Genomic DNA, 17,886 nt, shown 5'->3' with positions numbered 1-17,886 from the left:
GGATTGATCTATTGAGGAGGACAAGCCCTCTTGATCCAATCACTTCCCCAAAGCTCTCCCTCTGAACGTTGCTGCATTAAGGACCAAGTCTTCAACACATGAGACCTTGGGGGACATTCCAGATGCAAACTTTAACTGTGTTTTAACTTGTTCCTAGAAAAAACAAATCACCAGGTCCTGCCTGGGTGAAATGGTGATGCAGGCAAAGTTTGAATGCTGTTCCTTTCTCACCTACCTTTTCCCTTGCTCTTGCTACTTACTCCCTTGTAAAGCCTAACCTGGGCCCATCCTGTCTCTCAGACCACTACTGTATGACTTAAAATGAAGGTATTACCTGAGAAAATGGTTACATGTGACTGCCCCAGGAACATATTTATACACTGTGGTACATTTTTTTTTATATCATACTAAAATTGTAGAATATTTCAAAAATAGTATGAATAACTCCAGTTTGCCTTTTACTCAGACTTGCCCTGGTTATCATTTGATTGCTATCTTTACATGTGTGTTCTGCAGATATATGCATATTATTTTCTGACCCATTTGAGTATAATGTGCCTTTTTAAAAAAAAAATTACAAATTGACCTTTGTTTTCATGAGGCAGTCACTTTTGACCCTAGGCACAATTAGAATAATATTGCTTCATGTCATAAAGTCTCAGAGATGAATTTGTTTATGTCCACCTATTCTGGAGCAGGAGCTGCATATAAGTGGTAATCCAGGCTAATGGATCCTCTTGCCTGGTGGAAACTGTCTCTGAATGGAGCTGTTTTCCCAGGGATATTCATCCTATAATTTTAGAATCCTGCCTGCATTTTGCTGAAAGGAAGAAGGTATGGCTAAAGATCTTCCTCGTTCCCCTGCATCCCTGCATCTTCTCCAGCTGCTGCTTCTCTGCCGCTCTTATCACCTTGGCTGTTCCTCACTCCCATGTGGTTCTCTAGCCTGCTGTGCTCTGGAGTCACAAATCTGTAACCGCTCACTGTTCTTTCAAAGAGCCTCGAATGTCATTTTCCTGTGGTCTTTCTCAATTATGTGGATGTGAAACATGGAATTCACAATTGGTTTACAGCAGTGTGCTTCCCACAGAGCAAGGTCCTGGGTGCGCAGGAAGTGGAGCAATGATTTAGGTGTGTTCTAAGAGTGGGAGCACTCACCTGGATCTTCCTGTCTTCCCGTCCACTCTGTTGCAGGCAAAATAATGTAGGAGTTGAGAAGTCATCTCTGGAGCCACTGCTTGGTCTGAATCCTGATCCTATCATTAACTAGTTATGTGGCTTTGGGAGGTTACTTAACTTTTGTGTTCCTCAATGTCCTCTATGTAGGATAATAAGGGTTGATGCCTTATGGGATTGTTATATGTATTCGATAGGTGAACACTGGAAAAATCCTTATGTGGAGCCTGGGCATAGCAGGAGCAATGTAAGCTTTTGCTAAAATATGTTTTGAGAGGATGGTTGGTTGGGATGGGAGGGTTTGGTTTAGAACCCTGGTTGTTCATCATACCGTGACCCTGCAGCCATATGTGAAGTGGCAAGAGGCAATCTTTTAACTACAGTACACTCTAGAGGGATGAGAGTAACATAATATCTGGGCACAAAGTCTGTTGCATTTTCTCAGAAGCCGAATCAGTCCACAAGAGTCGCAGAAGGCTCAAGAGAAACGGTCATTCTCATAACTGGGATACTGCCATCTATGTGCGTGCCATCTCCCTGAACCCCAGGAGGTCAGCGTGGCACGTGGCACGCTCCCTTTCTTTTATAATAGGATGCCTGAGTTTTGCCAAGCACATGGTCACCCAAACAGTGACTCCATTTCTCAGTTTCCTGCAGAGTTAGGCATAGCCACTAAATTTTGGGCAATTCAATGTGCATAGAAATGAAGAGTGTCATTTCTAGGTTGGGCCCTAAAAAGGAATGGGTATGTGCTCCACATGCTCCTTTGTGCCCCTTCCCACTGACTAGCACGCAGCTATGATTATATGAGCTGGAGCAGCTACTCTGGACTCAGAGATGGAAGCCTGGTATTGAGGGTGGCAGAGATGACTCACCAGCCCTCTTACAGCAGCTTAGGGTATAACTAAGACAGAGGCTGCTACTATCTCCATGTTACAAAAGAGAAATGGAAGCTTAGAAGGATTAAGTGGCTTACCTGAGGTCACAAAATTTGTCAAAAGTCACTAGGTTCAATCCCAAGGGCTCTGATGCTAGTGCTGGGACTTTTAACCGTGTACTATGCTGTTCTGCCTCTTGAAGTCCTGCTGGGTTATGATCTGGGCTTATGAGAAAAATGGCGAGGAGAAAGATGTCTCCCACTCCACCTAGACTGGCATCCCCAGCTGTTTCCAGTGGTTCCCCCCCAAATACATACATTTTGTAACCACACTTCTCCATAGCTACCTCAGACCTCAGGCTCAGTGCACATTGAATGTGTTGGGTTTGCCTGTGAGGTTTTTTTTTTTTTTTTTTTTTTTTTTTTTTTCATTTTGGGAACTGTCAGAGTGTGAGAATTCACATCTGGTTCTGCACACAGTTAAGTCAAGAGCACAGGAGCAACACCAGCACATGAGAGAGGCAGGCAATCAAGCACCTTGGAGACAGCAGCACTCGGAAAGAACTCCAAGCCAGGCATATCATCCCAGTCGCTAAACACGGCTGGTTTACATAGCCCAGGCAGGATCGCACAGCAAGTGGGTAAACAGCAGGAGTCAAAGCCAAAGTCAAGTACACAGGCCAACGTACCTGAGCAAACTTGAAAAACCTTAACCCCAGCTGTAAATATTTTCTTACTCTCCCAGTTCTCCTCAAGACATCACAATACCATCATGGATGAGGTCAGAATTTCAAGGAAAAATGCAGACATTTCTGGTACCTAACATCTATTTATTCTTCAAGATTCACCTTGCTGTTACTTCCTCAAGGAAAGCCTCCTCTGACCTCTCAAGTTCAGGCTAGGTCACCTCCTTTGGTACACCCTACATCCGCTGTACTTCCCTTTTAGTACTCCGCACACTTTCTTGCCTCACCATTTGCTCACATGTATTTCCTTCACCAAAATGTGTTTAGTAAAGTGACAGAGGATAGGAGAGCAGTTACTGAGATCAGGGGTCTCTGATGCCTTCATGGCTGTGGCATGCCCAGTTCCTGGGAATGTTTCTGTGCAAGGGCACAAGATGCCTAGCTACTGTAGCAATGCTCTGTGCAAGAGCCCTGTCAGTTCTAACCTTGATCTCAGGCACACAGCTCCTGAGAAGAAAGGAATTCTTATGCTAGACAACCACAATGTTTTACCAGCTCCACTTCTCTCCTTCCTGCCCACCTTCTAGCAACTTTTAACAATGGACTTTCTTGAGAGCTACACAAAGCTCCTAACATTGTACGTTGCAACTATGGATTGGTACTGTGGAAAAGCTACATTGATGTCTCGTTTCTGCAACAAAGAATAATGATTGCATAGTCTTTAACTTGATAATGAGACATATAAATAAAGATTGCTGGCGTAATTCTTCAGACCTGCATCTCCATCAGAGAGCAGGCTCCACCTGATCCCAGCTTAATCTTCAAGGTCTGTGTCTGTGAATCTTTGTTTTCCAATTCCCCTTTGCCCCTCGCTGGACCCGAGAGTTTGGTCGTGTGGGTTATGACAGCAAGGCAGAGGGCCCAGGATATGGCAGCATTCAGTGGCTAACTGAATCATGTGGGGTTGCCAAGATGGCTGAACACAACATGGGTTCTTCAGTTGAAAGAATCTAATGAAATGCATAGCTTGTAAACATATAGAAGCCAGTTAATCACCTATATTTAAGATTTTATTGCCAATCCCACTCTAGGCCAATGAGAGTTTAAACTGTTTCAAGTGTTGCAGAGCTCTTGTTGTCACAAGAGCCTTAATATATTCAAATGATTTGAACTGAAAACTACTTCTGAAAACGGATCTTAAAAGAAGCAAATAAAAAATGCAGAGGAAGGGTATCACTATACTGCCACAGTAGAAAAAAATTTAAGCATTCCTGGTAATGGAATGAATGTATAAACAAACAGCTATTTTGTTGCAAATTGTACAGCCATGGTGTGGGAGAGATTTCACATTTTTTTTGAAGAATATTTAATGACTTGTGAAAAACTTCATTTTATGATGTTAAGTGAAAAGAGAAAGGACATAAGATTGTATCTTCTTTATAATCAATTATAAACCTCTCACACACACCTCTATGTATGTGTGTGTGTGTGTGTGTGTATATATATATATGAAAATATTGGTAAGAAATATCTACTTATCACTTACATATGATGATCTGACTCAGTAGTCTGCATTTTCAGGTGTCTATTAGTAAGTATATATTACCTTTAAAATCAGAAAACAGAGAAATCAAGGTAAAAATAAATTCCGACTCTTGTTTCCTAATACATTTCTTTTTCCTCACTGAGAGTGTTGCATGGCACATGAGGTGGGGGTGAGAAAAGGCATAAGAATTTTTTTTCTTCTCAAGATTGTTCCAACTATGGCCATATCAGACATCAAGGGACATCTGGGCTACTGTGGCTAGGATCCCAGAGCTGTGGCACTGTCCCTCAGATAGTGATTCATTCTGAATTGTAAACCGCTCTTATTATGTCCTTTCCCTTCCTCCCTCCCTCCCTCCCTCCCTTCCTCCCTCCCTCCCTCTGCTTACCCCTACATTTTCCCCACAAGGACATAGTGAAGACAATTAAAATATGTACATTTTCAGCCTCTCAGAGGGTGAGAAACAGAAGGTAAGAAAATAATTACCTTAGATTCTGTTCCTGCTCCTGTGACTTGGTACATCTGTCATCTAACAAGTCATAGAGTTCATTCCATTCTTTTCTTTCAGTACTGATGAAAGAAAATTTATAAAGCTCCCCAGTTGAGTGCCCAACCTTTTCCCTTGAACATTTAAGCTTGGTTTTAGATTTGGTGGTATCAGGATTAATAACATTGTTTTGTGCCAGTACATTTTATTTCATCAGGTTCTGAACAATTGGAAAATAGCACTTGCTAAATAACAATACCAACCTAATACGCATGTGTTCATATGAATAAAATATTAAAACTTGGAACCAAATATGTTTACTGACCAATCACTTGAAATTAACAGTCAAATAGATAGGTTTCCAGGATTTGTAAAGTAGGCCTGATTTTTAGAGGTATTTTCACTGAAACTAAAATTAAATTATAATAGAAAAGCCAGTAAATAGAAAATTCTACCTATGTACCCAGTATGAATTTATTGTCATTTTAAAATAAGCATATACCTTATTTAAAACAAGATATTACAAGATCAGAAATTGATCTTGTTTCTCTATTTCTCTTTCTCTGGAAATAATTTCTTAGAAATCCAAACCAACAGTAACAGAAAAAGAAATCAGAATAACAACAAATGAAAACTCAAACAGGGTAATGTTCATATAAAGAACAAAGGTTAACATGTGACTGATTCGAGGTCTTTTTTTTTTTTTTTTTTTTTTTTTTTTTTTTTTTTTACTTTGTTGGTATTTATCCTAGCCGAGGAAGAAAATGACTTGTTTGATTCTTTCAACATTTACTTTTTCAACAAGCCATGGGTTCTGGAGATGGGGCTAGAATCTTGACTCTATCCCTTCGTAACCATGTAACTTTGGGAAAGTTATTTATTGAACCTCCCTATGCCTCAGTTTCCTATTCTGTAAAATGAGGATAACATTGGTATCCAACTCATAGTAAAATTAGTATTGTAGCCTGGTAAATGATAATCCATGAATAAGAAAAAGAGTATATAAGAAAAAAGCACCCATGCACCCTTCAGTAGCAAACAATACTTATTTCAGGGCAAGGCACAACTTGGTTTTGCACGAAGGAACTCAACCCAGGATTCTCTTCGGAGCTGAGCGAGCACGGTCGCAGCACTCCACCTGTCGCGCCCCCAGAGCGCTTCCCTCTTCACCCCCGCCAGTCCCTCCGCGTCCCCCCGGCCCGCCTCGCTCCACGAGCCCCTGCTCCTCGGCCCACTGGCCTTCCAATCCCATTCCGCCTAGAGCTCTCGCGGCCAATCAGGAGGCGGCGGGAGGGGGGCGGCGCCGATTGGCGGAGCCTGAAGTCTCCGACCTCAGCCGCCGAGCAGTAGACGCGAGCGTCTGCCGAGGGTGGGGACGCGCGAGCCGAGGCTGCCTGCCACGTTCTGCAACGCCAAGCCGATACCATGGCGGACAGCCGGGATCCAGCCAGCGACCAGATGAAGCAGTGGAAGGAGCAGCGGGCGGCGCAGGTACACCCTGTGCGCTCGGAGCCGGCGGGTCGCAGCCGAATGGCGGGGCGTGGGCGAGTAACGGCCCCTGCTGCCCGGCGGCTGCGTTGCGCCGGGCTGTACCACCCGCCCCGGGCGGCGGGGGGCTCTCCTTGGGTGGAGGGACTGTTACCTTCGCTGGGTGCGGGGGCGCGGGACTGTTGGTTGGCCTGCAGGATTTGTCGTTGGCGACTGGTCAAGGGTGGTTGGCTCAGGATTTTGCACTTTAGCCAGCTGGGACAGAGGTCGCAGCTCGAGGGCGGAAGGAAGACGCATGGAGAAAGAGGCAGAGAGCTGCAGCTTCCAGAGAGGAAGTCAGAGGAGAGTGCGAGCAGGCGTTAGCTTTAACCTTCCTAAAACAATATCTGCGCGCTTTCATGTTTGTGGGATATAAGGAACTGTGTTTTATGTTGATGTCTTCAGCAGCAATCATGGTGACATGTGTAGTATGTACAGCATTAAACGACTAAATAAAAGAATTTTAAATCCATTATTTCATTTGCATTGTGCTGGGCCAAGGTGTATAAATTCCAGTGAGGCAAGAACCACACCCTTGAGAAGTTCAGAGTCTAGTCTGGGAGACAAGATACAAAACCAGTGTGATGAGGGGTCTAATAATTACCCAAGGACTGTAAAGGTAATGAACCATTTGGCCGCGAGACTCCCCAAAGCAGGTGACGTCTGAACAGAATCTTTTAAATGAGAGGGATCCAATCCAGTGGTGGTGGGGGAGGCATTCCTGGCCTGTTCTCAGGGGTGCAGAGTCTTAAAGGGCATCTTTGAGGAGACTGCATTTGGTTGAGTTTGCTGACTGGTTGAACCAGTGTCATGCCCAGTTTTAACGTGGTAGAGAGGGCTACTAATGCACTTTTCCCTATCCAGCCCAGTGCTTTTTCTCAAAACTGTGCTAAAATCTTCATGAACTGGGGCATTGATGCCAAGAGCTTATCCATGGATTGTGTTAATGGTTCTCTGTTTGAGAGAAGGCTGTAATTCTTCTCTAAGCTTCCAGTCCCATTCTTTGTTATATATCACTAAAATAGCTCTTTTTTCCTAAGTTTTTTTTTTTTTTTTTTTAAATACTGGGGATGGAACCCAGTCCTCATGCATTCTAGGCAAGCACTCTACCTTTGAGCCACATTCTCAGCCCAAGATGTAAGAGTTTTTTTTTTTTTTTTTGCTGGTTAGAGGGTGGGTTACTGAGGATTGAACTCAGGGGCACTCAATTGCTGAGCCATATCCCAGACCTATTTTGTAATATATTTAGAGACAGGATCTCCCAGAATTGCTTAGCACCTTGCTTTTGTTGAGGCTGACTTTAAACTTGTGATCCTCCTGCTTCAGCCTCCTGAGCTACTGGGATTACAGGGATGCGCCACTGCACCCTGCTGAGTCTTAATCAAGGATATGCAGTTAGGTGGTGGCAGAGTCAAGATTAGAACTGAACTTCTTGAGACCAGGACTTGTTGCATATAAAGTGATTGCTGTTTCCTGGTTCACACTGAAGTCTTCGTGAATGCTTGGCAAATTGAGGAAATTGTGGATGATGTAGTGAGATTTTTATAAAACAAATGTATTAATTTCTAAAGACTTTTATTTGGAGACTGGCTTGTTGTTTCTTTGTTTGGGAGAATCATTAACTTGTTGAATCCTTAAGTCCCTGGCATAGTTGCCCATGTGAGAAATAGGTGGGCCACCTGGGTGTCTCCATTGAAATGTTGCTGTCTCCCTTTGCTCATGGTGTCACATGTACTAAATTGATAGTTATATCAATTTATAACTCCAGATTGATAGTTACATTGATATTTTGTTTTCAAGTTTTTGCTACTGAGTGAAAATTGCTTATTTTTCCCCTCCAGAAGGAATTTTGTACATGCCACATAGCTTATGTAATTTTCAAATGCCTTATTGTGGAAAAATTCCAAACATTCAGAAGAGTCGAAGGAATTTTGCAGCATATACTCATATCTAGATCCTATAATTAATGTTTTGCTATATATCTTTTATGACAGGTTATTCCAACTGTTCATCCAGTGGTCTATTAATTTATTTAGTGCACCTTAAAGTAAGTTGAAGACATCAGTATGCTTTATTCCTGAACACTGGCCATGTGAATTAGCAGTTCAATGTGTGCTTATGCTTTTAAGATGTTATTTACATACAGTGCAGTGCACAAATATTGTCTACTGTTCCACAAGTTTCAATAAATATATACACTAGTGAATCTTAAACCCTTATGAAGATATAGATTACCATCACCCTGAAAAGTTCCTTCTTATTTCTTATTTCTAGTTTTTGGCTATTATGAATAAAGTGTCTATGAAAATTCTTTTATCAGTCTTTTTGTGCATCCATGCATTCATTTTTCTTAGAAAATGCCTAGGAGTGGATTTACTGGGTCATAGGGTAAGTGAACGTTTTATGGGAAACTGCTCAGGCTCTTCCCAAAGTGGCTGTACCATTTTACACTTCCATCAACAGTGTATGAGATAGTTCCAGTCAGTCCACTTCCTACTTTGGGTGTTGTCATTTTATTAATTTTAGTCCTTGTGGTTCTGAGCTCTTATCTCGGTGGTTTTAATTTGTATTGCTTTGATGATTAATGATGCTGAGCATCTTTTCATGTGCTTATTGACCATTTGTACGTTTCTTTGCAGTGTCTCTTTGTCCTTTGAAAAATTGGTTTGCTTATCTTTTTATTGTTGACTCATAGCCCATGCTATAAGTTAAATCCTCTGGGGGTTAGATGCTGTAATAATAGAATCCAACATGTATAATGATGTAAACATATTAGAAATTTATTTCTCTCCTATAAGAGGACCCAAAGTGGCTTGAGATTGTAGGGGGCGGGCAGATGCTCTGCTCCCCACAGTTATTGAAGGCTCCAGGCTGAAGGAGGCTCCTCTTTGGTCAGCACATGGCTTTTAAGGTGCCGGAGGCCATTGCTGTTCAGCCATAAAGGGTTAGTCACAGAGGAGGGCATTTGGTAGGATTAGGGACTAGAGTCACTTCCATTCACATGCCTTGGCTGGAACTCTGTTGCAGGACACACAATTGCAAGGAAGTCTGCAAAATGTAGTCTACCTATGTGTCCTTGAAACTGACTCTATTATATTATCTAAAATATACATTCCATATTTGGTGAAAATTTGGCTAACCATTTTTCTTGTGATACGGTGATGGACTAATAGACATGATCTCTTTTTAACTTTCTGGCATTAAAATACTTCTTTTGTTAGAAAAATAGGCTGGTAACATATGATTTAAAACAAACAACCAAACAAAAACATGTCCCCATGCTTGGTAAATCCTGATGAAAGTGGGTAGCTCTGTATCAGTATTCTCCCTTCTGTTCCCCAATTAGTTTTGATCTTTTACTGAACTTTGAGAGCTTTAGATTTTGGATCTACTATGGAAGGGCACTCTGTTGTCTCCTCACTCAAGAACCAGCTAGGGAATGCCAAATTGGGTGGATCCTCCTTTGGACCAGAGTCAGCCAATGTGAAAGCAATTTATTGGGCGTGTCTCCTTGTGGTCAGATGTTGTTGCTGACAAGTGAATTGGGAGCTTTGTAAACTTTAATAATGGAGTATTCAATTATGTGTCTTCATAGGCATGATTTTTGGATCCACTTAAAAGTCTTTGTCTCTTACTCAAAATACCTTAGTTGGAGGAAGGCCATTCTATAGCTATCCTAGCCACTTTGAATGGAACTTAGTAGGTACTTTATTGTTCACGGCCTAGAATGCAAGGGCTCTTCCTTCAGGATGCTTAGGTTTAGTAAGTAGTCTCTGATCCTGTCTGATCAGGCAGGAGAATCTGAACATTTCAAGCCTTACCTTTTTATTCAGTACCTTGTTACCTGGGAGAGAGGTTGGGTCTTAGCCCATCCATTTCTGTCACTGAGTTGTGTATGATAGCCCATGAGGGTCTATAAATTTTAGGGTAACCTGAATAATAAGTGTTGATGTTTCACTGCCAACATATGGCATGGAGAGGGAGTGACTGAGTGACTTAACTCTTTGTGTACATGTGCTTTCGTTTTTCCCTTCTGTCTCTTTCTGCAACTGGGGATTGAATCCAGGGCCTTGCACATGGCTAGGCAAGTGCTCTGCAATGATATACATCCTTGATCCATGTTTTATTTCTTATGGGAAATGTTTAGAAGCAGAATTGCTAAGTCACAGTATGTCAGCAGGAAAAACATGAGAGGTGGAATCAAAATTTCTAAGAATTCATTTATACTTCCTTACCAATATCTAGACCATTCCACAATTTTTCTCCAAATAAGAAAGGAGATGATTGCAAAATGTAAAATAAACAAATACTAGTTTGTGTTTATTTTCTAATTTTTTTATTTTTTAAGTACAGTACTACTGTAGCTTCTAATACAAAAAATAAAGGAATCTCATTTGTTGAACTTCATTTGTGAGCTAATCTCTCCAAACTCTCCCCTCCCTCTCCAAAACTACCTGTTTTTGGAAAGATTGAGGATTAGACCTGATCTCAGTGCTACCAGATTTACTTAAGACACTTGTAAGACAGAAAAAATATCTTCTGCAATAGCAATTTTTTATGTATTTTAAAGTTTTATTTTCTATAGGATTATTGTTTTTAATTTTTTTTTTTTTCTTTCTGTTTCTGATTCTTGAAAACTAGTAGCAATGTTTCAACCATTTCTGACTGAAAACATTGTAGTTGTCAGGTAAGTGACTTGGCAGTTTTCCCAGAGGAGGGAAAAATTAGAAAGTATTATACTGTGTTTAGCCTTGTACAAAATAGTATGACAGAGCCTTGCTTGAAAAACAAACATTTCTCACTGGCATGAGAGAGGAGCTGTATTCAGTCACTCTTTTCTTGGAGGTCCAGCACTGTGAGTATGGAGTCTGATATTTGTTCTTTAAGGTGACTTTCTTTTTTTTCTGGATTAAAACTACCTGTGGTACTAGGGCTGTAGCTCAGTGGCAGAACACTTGCCTAGTGTGTTTGAGGCACTGGGTTATATCCTTAGCACCACATAAAAATTAATAGATAAAGGCATTCTGTCCATCTACAACAACAAAAAAAAAAAAAAAAAAAAAAAAAAAACAAAAAGACCCTACCTCCTGGTTCTCTTCCCAGGGGTCCTTGGCACTACTTTGAATCTTCTCTTTTGCTCTCCCTGTCCTGTTGAGGTTACACACCAAGGACATGCCTTTTAGACACCTTATTGCTCTCCCTAGCCCTATGTGTTGATGTTAGCCTAAGGCTTAGGAAGCTGTTAGAATCAAGATAGAATTGCTTGTGTCAAGCCTGACCACCAGCAACAATGCTAAATCTGGAGGTTATGAAGAAGGACTCTCATGCTCCCAGTCCTGGCAACAAGAATTAGTCCCAAAGGCTTCCAGAGCCATGACCGTGCACAAAGGCCACTTCATCCTTACTCAGAAAATGCTTCTGCCAGGACATCTGTGTAGCAACTGTTCAACTTTGGGCTGGTGCCACCTTGTTATTGATCTTTGAACACCCTTCTTATTACTCTTGTGGCCAAGGATCATTGTTTCAAAACCGTTTATGAATTCTTCCTCTTTTATCTTTAAGCTTCTCTTTCCACTTAGAATATGCACAGGGTTTCCATGAGAGGCATGTTCCCATTGCAGTGCTCCTCCCTTGTTCCCCCAGGAAATATCAGTGTTCTTCAGAGTGTCCCTCCATATTTAGGTTGATAGGGTATAAAGACTGTGCATTTGATAGCAATTAGCGTGTTATGAAGACGGTTTTCAGTTCACCCTCAGATCCTATAGTAACCGTGTATGTTCTTTATCAGGACCATAGTTTGTTTTTTTTCTTATCCTCACTAGAACTCACTTGTTCTGTGACAAATTAGTATTATTTCTTGAGGTACTGAGGATTGAACCCAGAGTCTTGCACATATACTCTACCACTGAGCATGTACTCTACCACTGAGCTACTTCCCTACCTTGATGATATATTATTTAATATTTTATTGAATACCTTTTTATTGAATCCTTCAGGTACAGTGTATAGGATAATTTAGGCAATGTATAAAAAAGAATGAAAACTCTTTTTTGCCTTTTGATTGTAGACTAATTCATATGGACTGATACCACCTGTTGGCTTAACCAGGATGAGTTCACTTTACAAGATATATAAGTGCATCTGGTGTTATGAATTCATTGATTTATTTTGTGCTTGAGAAACACCTATCTCCCCCACCCCGAATGCTTCAAGATTGAAAAAAAAAAAAAAAAAAAAAAAAGGCACATCAGATTGAAGGCATGATTTAGTACTGAATGGCCTCGTGGGAGTTAAGGTTTCCACGTAGTCTAGTGATGGTAAACCCTCGGGCAGGAGGCAGTGATAATCACCAGGCCCACTGCTCAGTGTGTATTCATGTGTGGTGTTGAACTCTCCTGCTCGTCTTGATTAAGCGTGTATAGACAGGGAGAGCAGAACAGGGTCTCCTCAGAGCCACACACTCAGGTAAGAGCAGCACTGAAGCAGTCCTCCATTCTTTCTTTCCTTTGCTTCAACTTCTGCCATATATCTTGCATGAAACATTTTTCTTTGATTCTGCATTTAAAAATATTCTATATTACTGTAAATTTAGACCAGTACTGAAGGAGAGGTTAATGTGATGCCCAGTGTAGTGCTTGTCCCTCAATCTATATCTCCTCCATTTTCTGAAGCAAATTGCAGACATGGTATCACTTCCTCTATAAACATTTTAGTGTTTATCTCTAAAAGATAAGGGCTCCTTAGAAATATTCTTGCCCCATCTAGAAAAATGAAGAGTTGTCCAGTCAGTGTGTTTGGTTTCCCTGATCATGAAGAGAAGCTGTGACCATAGCAGGTGGGACACTGCTGTCCCTAGAAAGACCTGCTTGCATGCTTGGCCCTTGCCTGGTGTCTGCCAGTTGGGTTTGGGGAGTGTTCCCACCACCCTGATAGCTATATTTAAGCTGTGCAAATGACATGTTTACACTGCACAGCTGCTGCCCCCCTGGGAGGGTGAGGGGCTATGTGACTAGCCCTTGATTTAAAAATTTGACTGTTGAGTCTAATGAGCTTCCCTGCTGGACATCCTCTCATACACGTGGCCCTGACTCTTTGCTGAAGGGACTGGATGCGACTTGTAGGACTTCACTGGGGGACTCTTGGAAGCTGGCGCCTGGTTTGCTCCTCACTTCACTCCATGAACCTTTTCTCTTTGAGATTTTGCTTTGTGTCCTTTTGATTGTTGTAGTAAGTTGTAGCCATGACTGACTGGATGCTGAGTTCTGGGAATCCTAGAGAGTCAGTGAACCTGGGGATGGTCTTGGGGACCCTTGACACAGTCTGTCTCTTCTCTGTTAAAACTGTTCCAGTACAGCTCCTAATGAATTCACCCATTACGTTGGTTGATATATATCTTGAGTTCCTGTCTTCTTTGAGGTGACTGTAAAAAAGAGCATATAGTGGCTTAGTGTAACCTAGTCAATTAATGCAGAGTCTGTCATTAGAATCAGACAGGATTCAAGTTGTGGCTTTACTACTTGGGCAGATTACTTCCTTACCCTTTGGTTTCCCATATTGAGAATGGAATAATAGTTCTTACCTGGAAGGATTGTTGTAAATTTTCATATATGTAGTATGGTGTTTACCTTTTATTTTACTATGCTACTTGGGATCCTCTTGGCATTATTCTTTTGGGAAGTCCCTTTATGTTTTTTAGGCTTTCTTTAGTGCCTTGCTTATATGGTGAAAAAAAAAAAAAAAAGTTTAAAGAGTAGACAGGTTTATTTTGCCTGAGTTCATTTATTATGTTTGTGTCACCCCAAAGCTCTAGTCTGTGGTTCTAATTCTGTCTTCACTTGGAAATCACCTGGGGCTTAAAAATATCCTGGACCTCACCTAGACTGCTTATGCCAGCAATCTCTGGGGGTTATTCAGGCGTTAGGATGCTGTAAAAAGCCCCCTGACTGGTGTGCAATCAAGGCTGAAGACCAAGGCTTTAGGGTTTTTGTTTGTTTGTTTGTTTGGTACCAGAGATTGGACCCAGGGGTGCTTAACCCCTGAGTCACATCCCCAGCTCTTCTTATTTTTTATTTTGAGACAGGGTCTTGAAAAGTTGTTCAGGGTCTCCCTAAGTTGCTGAGGCTGGCTTCAAACTCATGATCCTTCTGCCTCAGTCTCTAGCCACTGGGATCCCAGGTGTGTGCCACTGTGCCGACTAGGGATTTAGGTTTAAATTGATGGGACAGTTGTGTACTTTTGCTCTTCTTTTGGATTCATTTTCTACTTTAGATGAAAAATAAAATTACACAGGGTCCCACGTAGTAGCTAAATGTTTATCTTCAAAAAGAGACTGCTACACATCTGTCATGATTACTAGAAGAATCTAGAATGCTCGGCTGCTTCTGCTGTCAGGTCACTTTCTCAAGGCCGGGTGAAATGGTGGTGTACATGTGCATGGTATGTGGCCGTGTTTTGCATATGTTTAGCTCTTTTAACTCCTATATTAACTCTAGGAGGTAGTTATTCTGTCCATTTTGCCAATGAAAAATTGAAACTTGCCAGCAGCTGCATAATTGGTGATTAGTGGAGCTGGACGTAGGACCCTGGCTGTAATCCAGCACTCATACTTTCTCGAGACGTGGGGCCCCCTTGACCTTTTCCCATTTTGATGTGAAAATAATTCTAGCAGGCTAGGGGGATTTATGAGTGTGTGTGAGTCTTGTTTACTAATTATGCAAATCTCAAGATCACTTATTCAGTGTCTTTGTTTCAAATAGGTCATAGGACTTTTATAGTTTAAGTTCCCCATCAAATCACCTTCTAGAGAAGATTCAGTATTAACTTTATTTTAATATGCAGGACAGCTGTGCACAGGGAATGAGTATTACATATCCACTCCAGATGTGGAAATACTCAGTGCTTTTTTGGTATGTGGGATTGGTCTGTTGACTTTCGCAATAGACCCTGTTCAGTTGTTCTCCGGGGAGAACGAAACCAAAGCTTAGCCTCTTGATTTCCCAGTGGGCAGGGAAGACACTGGAGAGGCAGTTATCTGTGGCAGTTTCCATATCCCATGTGACTATGGAAAAGGACTGAGTGGGAGCTGTGAGGTATTATGTGAGGCTTAAAGACTGCCTCTCCCACCCGAGAGGAGGGACAGCTTGGGGGCTTCTGATGTCACTGAAATTGAAGAAATGGGTGGATCAAAACTAGTTCTGTAATACAGTAAAATATCCTGTCTCATTTCAGAGACATTTGACATCTTTCAGACATTAATACTATAATCCACCTTATGAAAAGTAAGATATTTTCAGTGACAATAAAATCCACTTTTTTTTTTTTTTTTTTTAAACCAAAAGAGATGTCACAGTGGCTGGCATACACTGCTTGAGAGAAATGGCACCCTCGAACAGCCGCCCTGTAACAGAGTGTTGGTCACTCCGGGGGAAGCACCAGCCATTTCTCACCATCAGTTTGGACATTCGGTGTTAAGCACAAGTGATCCTTTTTGGGGTCTCTCTGCCTGGGGACTTTCCCTGTGGAACCCTGTGGATCACTCTAGAGCCGCTGCCGAGCCAGTTGGCAGGCTATCTAGCTGTCTTTGCTCTTCAGAGCAGGTGTCCTCAGCAGATGGGGATTGAGACTTGTCAAGGACTTCTGAGACCTGACTCTAAATTTCAGGCAGTGGCATTTCTTGAATTATTTCAGTACTTTGGACACAGGAAATTTAAAAAGAGGGCAGAATGTAATAAAAATTGCAAAGTGATGTGTCCCGTGATGGTATGTTGGATCACAGGACTCTCCTACACTTCTTTTCCTCTTGTGTTCACGTAGAAACCTGATGTCCTGACCACCGGAGCTGGGAACCCAGTGGGAGACAAACTTAATGTCATGACTGCGGGTCCTCGTGGGCCCCTTCTCGTCCAGGATGTGGTTTTCACTGATGAAATGGCTCACTTTGACCGTGAGAGAATTCCCGAGAGAGTCGTGCATGCTAAGGGAGCAGGTGAGAGCTTTGTTTTATGGAAAAGGATCATTTCAGAACACCTGGGTCAAAATTTACTTCCTAAAGTGTTGGAGGACCTTTAATAGAGGTGCCAGACCTCCAGAGAAAGGAAAAATGTCTATTGAAAGGGGAACTAGTAATTATGTGGTAGTTGTTTCCTTGGATTGAACATTATGTGTAAAATATTTTATTTTAAAATCAATGATCTTCCATTTCTTCCATCATACTGTCAGTAAAAGAATAAAAATACAAAAATACAGATACAGACACATACACTGTAATCACAGCTAGGTTTAAATGGTGCTCTTACTATATACTGAAATGAACTGCAAAATTGAGCATAACTGTTAGAGTGATAGGTTTGAGATGATTTTTTCCTTCCTTTTTGTCTAAAACTGTAAAACATGTATCTTGCTTTTATGATGGAAACAAAAAATGAGAATGGGGTTTAAAAGAAAGCTGAAAAACTCAGTAGGAAAAAGAGCTCCATGGAAAGAAAGGAAACATTCTCTTGGCCTGCGCCCTTGGACTTCCGGTTAAGATGTCCTAATTTCTTCAGCTCTTTTTCCTAGCTAGATTTCTTCTGTCTTTTCTGCGTTTGTCTTTTCCATCACAATTTAATATGCTAATCAGTGTGATGTTTGGTTCTGAGCGTCCTTAATAACTGTTAGAACTGTTTTTTCCCCTGCATTTTCTTCCTCTCTTCTTGTTTTCTTTCTCTCCTAGGCCCTGCCTGTATCAAGGGCCTCTGAGGTCCTGTGTCTTTGGGTTGACCTTGACCAACTACCTGTAGCCCCACTCATCTCTTCCTTTGGCTCCAGCTGCGTGGCACGCACTTGACCATGAATGATAACTGAGCTTTGCAGTTTACTCCTACTATTCTGTGTTTGGACAGCTCCCCTTCTCCCATCGTATTGGAAGCCCCTAGAAGGCTGGGCTATACCACCAGTTTCTCTGAACACCAGGTGCCTGTTTGAGGCCTGATGGTCTGAGTGGTGGTGTCATAGTGATCGATTCTGTATCTTTCTCATTAGGTGCCTTTGGCTACTTTGAGGTCACCCATGACATCACCAGATACTCAAAGGCAAAGGTGTTTGAGCATATTGGAAAGAGAACTCCAATTGCAGTTCGATTCTCTACTGTTGGTAAGTCATTTGCATGACTGGTATTGTGTAATTCAGTCTATTCTTTATTTGGGATATATATAACTTAATTTCAAGAAAACGTATTAGGAAATAGGAAACAAGCACTTATCCGAAGTTTTGCAAGTTTTATAGTAGAAAACATAGTTGAGACATGTAAGAAATTACTTATATTTCTGTTTGTTGAAGTCTTAGGAAATCACCCTTGTGACAGAGTCATCACTGCAGTTTTGTGACATTTGGGAAGAGCTTTCCATAGTGGTTGCCTCAAAGGGAAGCATGGAGCGAGGATCTTACTCAGTAGTCATGGCACTAGCTGTCCATTATTGAGAATTAAGTCTATGCCTACCATGGTTAGGTGCTTTATAGACATTAATGCTTAGATCTGCTTTGCAGGACAGGGTTATTCAATTTTAGAAGGTTAAGTGATTTTTCTCTTGTTATAGAGTTAGTAAGTATT

At 41.5% G+C, this 17,886-nt stretch overlaps 1 protein-coding gene across 1 annotated transcript in view; it reads left to right on the top strand.

The window, feature by feature from the left end:
* Positions 1–6,103: 6,103 nt before the first annotated feature.
* The window catches only part of CAT (catalase), a 36,651-nt gene continuing 24,868 nt past the window's right edge, over positions 6,104–17,886 (top strand). The window contains exons 1-3 of the mRNA XM_079103254.1: positions 6,104–6,263; positions 16,113–16,284; positions 17,319–17,429. Of these exons, the coding sequence (XP_078959380.1) occupies positions 6,198–6,263; positions 16,113–16,284; positions 17,319–17,429 (349 nt within the window). The 5' untranslated portion in view covers positions 6,104–6,197. The remainder of the gene's footprint in view (positions 6,264–16,112; positions 16,285–17,318; positions 17,430–17,886) is intronic.

Source organism: Sciurus vulgaris (genome assembly GCF_902686455.1).
Source record: "Sciurus vulgaris genome assembly, chromosome: 11".
Taxonomy (NCBI): Eukaryota; Metazoa; Chordata; class Mammalia; order Rodentia; family Sciuridae; genus Sciurus; species Sciurus vulgaris.
The sequence above is the reverse complement of the archived record's forward strand: the minus strand, read 5'-3'. Positions and strand labels throughout refer to the sequence as shown.